The 6,813-nt window shown below is 31.8% G+C and overlaps 1 protein-coding gene across 1 annotated transcript; it reads right to left on the bottom strand.

The window, feature by feature from the left end:
* Positions 1-617: 617 nt before the first annotated feature.
* Positions 618-4,227, bottom strand: LOC148200784 (uncharacterized). Its single transcript, XM_088114361.1, has 6 exons — positions 3,663-4,227; positions 3,096-3,307; positions 2,459-2,753; positions 2,240-2,325; positions 2,068-2,159; positions 618-1,411 (listed from the first exon to the last, which is right to left on the bottom strand). The coding sequence occupies exons 1-6, from the start codon at positions 3,972-3,974 to the stop codon at positions 1,191-1,193; spliced, it is 1,218 nt and encodes a 405-aa protein (XP_087970487.1). The 5' UTR covers positions 3,975-4,227; the 3' UTR covers positions 618-1,190.
* Between the last annotated feature and the right edge of the window lie 2,586 nt (positions 4,228-6,813).

The following is a 6,813-nucleotide window of genomic DNA, read 5'->3' as shown; positions in this document are numbered from 1 at the left end:
GCGAAGTCAACCTACGCGAGGCTGATAAGGTCAAAGATTACCAGTCCAAAGGTTTGAGGTTGGATGTTATGTACTTTGTAAGTAATTTGGATTACATCTATTGCCGTAATCTTGCTAGTCAACCTAAGCGAGGCTGATAAGGTCCGGTTATTAAGTTTCTATGCATCACAATTTCGCTGCTTATTCAACTTCAGTTAAAAGGAAGAAAATTCAAACTGCAACTTCAATAATTAGCATTTATTTGGTCTTGTTTGAGTTAATGTTCTAAGATAAAATATCAACATTTAGAAATTGTTCATAATCTTTATCTATAAACACTTGATAAAAATATGTAAATGTTAGATGAGTTCAACTTCTCTTATAAACCTAAAATCAACTAACAAACAGAACTTCAAAAACTAAAAATTATTTAGCTCTCAAATTCTTATTACTGCTAATGATAAACGTTCATCAGAGAACACCTTCAAACAGTAATAATTGTAATTATTTGGTTTACGAGTGAAATAAGAGAAAAATGAGCCGAGTAGAAAAGATATGAATTTGATTCTTGAATCTAAATCAAAACCGATTCTTAAAAAACCCACCTTTATAACATAATCAGAAAATGCAAAACAACATTTTGAACAAGTTCAATAACTGAATTCTAGCATTATCTAAAAGCAAAGATTACTATAAGAATTCAAATACAAGAAGTTTGGGGCAATTGGAGCATGAGACATCTAACATACCTAGTAAAATTCCCCAATAAATTAAAACTATGTCCTATATAACGCATCGCCAGGACAGAAAAAAAGTAGCCTGTTTTGGTTTGTTCAAGAAAACCATACCAATACATAAGAAGCAACTGATGTAAGACTCATTGATGCTAAGCAGCCAAACAAATCAGCCTGTACTTGAGAAGCTGCCTTTTAATCTGTACATCCACCAGGAACACAATAAGTAGCCTCAACACTGCCGCTTCTCCAATGCTTCCCTATTCATTCACTTATTACGGAAGCAAACAATGCAGAGAAATACAAAGGACGGTGCTTAACATCCTTTCTCCAATTTTCCTTTTACCTTTTGTCAAATAAGTTATTAACTCCAACTCCAATCAAGTATAACATCTAAAAAATGAACCAAACACTAACCACCAGTTCTTAAATATCCAAAAGTATATAATATTACAGTCAGTTTAACAACATCAACGGCTAAAAAAACTGGAAATCTGGATGACTGACTTCAAGCTGTCTTAACAAGTTATCAGCCCGCTGCAAAAGAGAGCTAGCTAATTGGCGTTCATGTCCACCATTAGGAGTCCACAGAGATCCTTTGAACTTGTATGATGCAAGCCCAGAAACAGGTAAAGACATTCTATGGACATTATCCGTCTCAGTAGGATGTGGTTTCTGAGACTGCCTTCCTTGTGAACCTGAAACAAAACAAGAAGGCATTTTTCAATAAATCAATTGCTGCAAATTAGAAAATGGGACATGGTTCATTTGCGGCATCTAACAACACTTTCATTATTACGTGACATGCACCTATAATTGGCAATGTGTAATTAAATAGAAACATGATAAAAAATAAACACAAGCCTCTTTAGTCCAATAATTAAGAACCCCAACAAATCCAGAATGACATTATTAAGCTTAAAAACAAGACATAAAAGTACCACACCTTTCAAAATTTTGAAAAATATCTTTCCCTGCAATTAAAATTGATAAAATCATAGAAACGAAGCAATAAAATGATTTGCGGCGGTATGATTAATATGTACAAAGGAGAACATAAAAAAAGAAAGAAAAAAAAACCACATTTAACAGATGGCAACACATAAACCATTTATAAAATTGTATCATGTGCATCAATATACATCCTGTCCAGTGCATGAGGAGATTCTAAAATAACATTTTTGTATCACGTATAAAGAAAGGTTCCAAATAGAATTCAATTTTAGAACCTCTCGTTATGTTATGGGATGGATGCATACACACGCCCTCTCGTTATAATGCAGCACAAACAAAATAGAATATAAACTTGGTTATAAAGCAGCATAAAGCACAAATGAAGCAAACAAATTGCTACCTCCCACAGGTGTACAGAGATCATGGTATGTCAGAAAACAAGCATCCAAATCTTTTAATGTTGGACCAGTTGGTATCCTGTAAATTGGATACCTGCAAGCAAATCATAGAACAGGTAAGTTCATCGTGCATGCGTAAGGTGTATATCAAAGCACAAAATTAAAGGAGAATACCAGGCTACAGATATCCAACTTGATGGTAGTATATCACAACTTCCAAGGGTCGACAATTCAGGGAAACGGAAAGCAAGGTCCGTTATCTATTCACCACATAAAAGAAAACACAATTAAATGACTCAACAAAGAAAAACCCGAGATTAGAAATTACAAAAATTTTATTCCAGTAAAGTGAACAGGGCAAAGAATATGGCATTATAGAGTCAGTCAGCGCACCTTATCAGCCAATGGCTCACGGCTGTAAGGAGGGTCACGTTCAAGATACTCAAAAATTAAATAACCCTGAGGATTGACAGAATCTCCATCATCACTAGAAAACCCATCTTGAGGAAGGGAATGGTGGTCTCTCAAAGATAATCTACTCATCCGTTGAGGTACCTCATCCGACAGAAGGGGAAAATTTCTTTGATCCCTCATGTATTTCGATCCCCTTCCATGTAGAGGTTCACAATCACTGCTACCATCACTACTTGAGTCCCTGAAATCGCTGTCACTATCCTCCCCAAGTTGCCTATCAAAGAACCAAATAATTACATTATCATACAAGTAGCGAAACCTGTGAGAACAAGGTAGTATCTCCACATCGGCACAGCACATCTTAAAAATGGCTAGCAAATTAAAAAAACTGTAGTAGCATATTTAGATCATTGACTAAAAGGAAATCAAAATGGTATAAAACCAAAAATGAATTTTAATTTAATCCCGAACATGCTTAAACCCAAAACACCCCATAGAACATGCAACAAACGACCCAAAAAACCACTCTATTGTTTGGCTTGCATTTTCATGCCGAACCTTTTCAATCAGTCACTAAAATGAATGGTCCGTACACTGTCCAAAACAAGCAATATACCTTGACTTTACAGTTGGTTTCACATTCTGGGAGTAAATTTGGATTCCAGAGAGATAAGGAACGTAATATTGAACAACACTATCTTTGTCATTCAGTACAAGCGGAACTCCAGCGCCATACGCACTCCATTCGCGGAAGGACTCCCACAAATCACCAAGAACAAAGTAGGGCTGCAACTCCTCATCGCACGCCCTGAGTCCTCTCGTCGTCCTCTGCAAGATCCAACGAAAACTTTTACACTTAACAGTTCAACACACAAAGGAAAACCTAATTCATAAAAATGGCATTAATTTTCTTTTCTTTTCAAAGCACGAAAACTTTGCTTCTTTTCTTATTAACTCTCACCAAAAAAATTCAATCCATGGTCCCTTCCATAACCAAACACGGCCATAAAAGCTAAACCTTCCACCCAATGAATGCAGCGGTAGCAAACACAGACAGGAACTCTAAATCAATTTCCAAGAACCCAAAAACCAAAAAAAAATTCTAATAAAATAAACACGATTTCACCAACAGCCCCGTCAGAAACATTTATAAAACACTAGCTACAGTGACTCAAAAGCAAACCTTAGGAGGATACTGAACAGGCACAGAGGGCGTGATCGCCTGCAAGAACCGCTCCAGATTACTCAACCGGGTCACGACCGGTTCACACGAAGGCACCGCGCCACTCTTCTTCGCCTCCTCCTCATCCGACCCGACCCGGTTCTCCGGCACCCGGTTACCTAAATCCACCGATTTGTCTCTCCCGGTGACGTCGCTGTGAGCCCTACGCAGCTTATCGTTCTCCATGGTGTGAAACGGCCGGCGAGCCTTCGCCGGAGAATAGAACCGATCCTCGCCGAGAGCGCGCCCGAAGTTCAAGCCAGTACCCAACATTCCTATGCCCAATAAAAATGAAGGAAAAACGAGACCCAGGAAACAAAAACGGAGCTTTTTTTTGTGGGTGTTGGATAAACCTCGAGTGTGGTCAACGGTGTTTGGGAATTGGATGGGAAACGATGAGGATCTGTGTTAGAGATTCTAGGGTTTGGGGAAACGGGGAAAAGGGTGGGTTGTTTTTGTAATGAGGAAGAAGGGTTTGTGAGTAGAGAGGAGTTGTTTCTGTGAATCGGAAAGAAGGAAAGAAATAGAAAGAGATGGGTCTTTGAGTTGTTTAAAACAACGATTGTATCCCAACATTTTCACTATTTTTTTATTTTTTTTTATTTTATTTTATGTCTCTTGGTCTCACATGGTGTAATTTATTGTACCATTTTATTATGTCTTTCCATTCATTCCATCGCTCACTCAATATATTAAATGATAGGTATTATTAGGTATTATTAAGCAAGTATAATGACACACTTTTTATTTAATTTTTATTGTTGATTAAAACGACACTTGTTTAATATAAAGAGTAGATTATTATAATTGGTCTATATAGAGGTGTTAATTACGTGAATGGCATTTTTTTCTGAATAAAGTGGCGAACGTGGAGGTAGTCAGGGAATGGATCTGGTCGTTGGATGCTGGAAGAAGCAGGTGGGGCAGAGGGTATAACTGTAATTTCAATTGAGGGCTAAGTGGAACTGGTGCCATGCGAGGGACGAAACATTGAAAACGGACCATGTAATTATATAATGACCCACCATAAACTCAACCCCACCTTTTTTTTTTTTATTGTTTCTAATTTTCACTTCTGAAAAACAGGTGCCACGCACTTTATAAAATATTTCAATTTCGTATTTATTTTTATTTATACGAGGAAGTAAAGTCATACTTATACGATGATGTTGCTGTGTGAGTTTAATATTTGCGTAGGTTCTTCACCTACAACCTTAAATTAAGCTAATATTTATAAAATATATAATAAATTTTAACGAAGATCGATCGGTTTTCTTTTTTAAAAAATTTATAGATAAACTGTAACATTAATAAAACGCCAGTCTAATTATATCACTTTCAACTCAAAATATAAAATAATAATTTCTCTGTATTTTTCTTTATGTGATATTTAATTTTTTAATATTTTAATTTAAATTAATACTTAAATTCTCAACAATAAATATTATATTTAATAATTATAACACATACCAATCAAAGTAACTCAAGAAATTAAGAGTTATTAATTTTTTTAAAAATTAAAGCAACTCATGAGTTTAAGTATTCTTCAATTTTTAAATTTTAAAAATGTATTTAATGTTAACTTTAAAATTATGGATGAAAGAGAATGATATATAAATATTTGTACTTCAACTCTTTTATTTTCTTTATATGAGGCGAAAATCGTAAAAGTATTTATTGTAATACCATGTTCTCCTTTGTTTAAAAGAGCACGTTTCTCTCTTCTTTTAAACATAAATAAGTTTTAATTGCTTTTATTTCACTTAATCGTTTTTTCTTACCATTTTAATGTTAGATTATGAAAAAATAAATTAATAATTAATGAATAATAAATAATAAATTCTTTATTAAATAGGGTAATTTTCAACTTTTTTTTTTAGAATTTAAAAGGAAATATATTGAATTGAAATGGTTATTGAGAGCCTTAGTTTTTCTTTTCAATTATGGAATATTGGTTGGTTATTCTTTTTTAAGTTTGAATATTTTAATTTGGCTCTTCAACCAATTAAAATTTAGTTTATAATGTTTACATAAAAAATCTTTTAATGAAATATATACTCCTAATTATAATTAACTAATCATATCATTTTAATAAATTGATTAATAAAATACAATGGTTCTATCACATTTAAGAATTTCTATATATATATATATATATATATATATATATATATATATATTATTTGTTTTGAGATAAACTTAAAAAATATAGTACGAATTAGTAAATTTTAATATGTGTAAACTTTTTCTTAATTATATTATTTTTCATTCTTTAAAAATGATAACAAAAGTATGAACATTTAATAATTTCTTGTAAGATTAAACATGTTTTTAATTTCTATAAAATTATTATAATTTGTTTATGTTTTATACTTTGATACATTTTAATTCTCATATACTTTAAAAATAAATACATATAGTTTTCATAATTATATTAAATTTGTCTGTCGTATTAAACACATTTTAAAATAATGTTTGAATTTTTTTTTAATTGATTTAACCTATTTCATTTCAAACATTACTTTAAAACATTGCTTAATAAGTCAAAACAATTATTAGAAAAATTATATAAATTATTTTTGAAGTTTAAAAAAAATGTATATGAAAAAGGTTTAATTTTATATATACGTTGATGACCTAAAATATAACTAGTTGTTTTATGAAGAATGATTGAAAAAAGAAAAAACACATAAAAAGAACTTCTAAAAAAAATACATATAAAATAAGGTTGTATTGGAAATTGAATATTATTCACATATAACTATTATTATAATAAGCTAAGATTTATCAATAACTGTAGATAAATGATATATTCTAATAATAATGGTATTTAACGTTTATAGCAGTTGTTGACTTATAGAAGGGAACCGCTTACGTTTAATTCATTATTTAACATGTAGCACAATTTAAAACGAATTACTAATATGTTTTTTGGAACGTTTTATTTATTTTATTTATGAAACGTTCATTTTTGTTTTCTTTATTAAATATTATAAATGCGTGTTTCCAATAACTAAATATTAGTATTGTATTGGAACTTTAACAAAAATAACTAAATTGGTTATTCTTGATTGTATGTGCGACCATGTTAAAAATATCTTAAAACACTTTT

The sequence above is a fragment of the Vigna umbellata genome, chromosome 4 (genome assembly GCF_029865625.1).
Source record: "Vigna umbellata cultivar VRB3 chromosome 4, Vumbellata_1.0, whole genome shotgun sequence".
Classification (NCBI taxonomy): domain Eukaryota; kingdom Viridiplantae; phylum Streptophyta; class Magnoliopsida; order Fabales; family Fabaceae; genus Vigna; species Vigna umbellata.
This window is presented reverse-complemented; position numbering and strand designations above follow the sequence as displayed.

Excerpts from the sequence above, each read along its gene's own strand:
- LOC148200784 (XM_088114361.1), bottom strand. The coding sequence starts at position 3,974 with ATGTTGGGTACTGGCTTGAACTTCGGGCGCGCTCTCGGCGAGGATCGG. Across the intron at positions 3,308-3,662 it reads CTGTTCAGTATCCTCCTAAG|AGGACGACGAGAGGACTCAG; the intron begins GTTTGCTTTTGA and ends TGGATCTTGCAG. Across the intron at positions 2,326-2,458 it reads GTGAGCCATTGGCTGATAAG|ATAACGGACCTTGCTTTCCG; the intron begins GTGCGCTGACTG and ends TGTGGTGAATAG.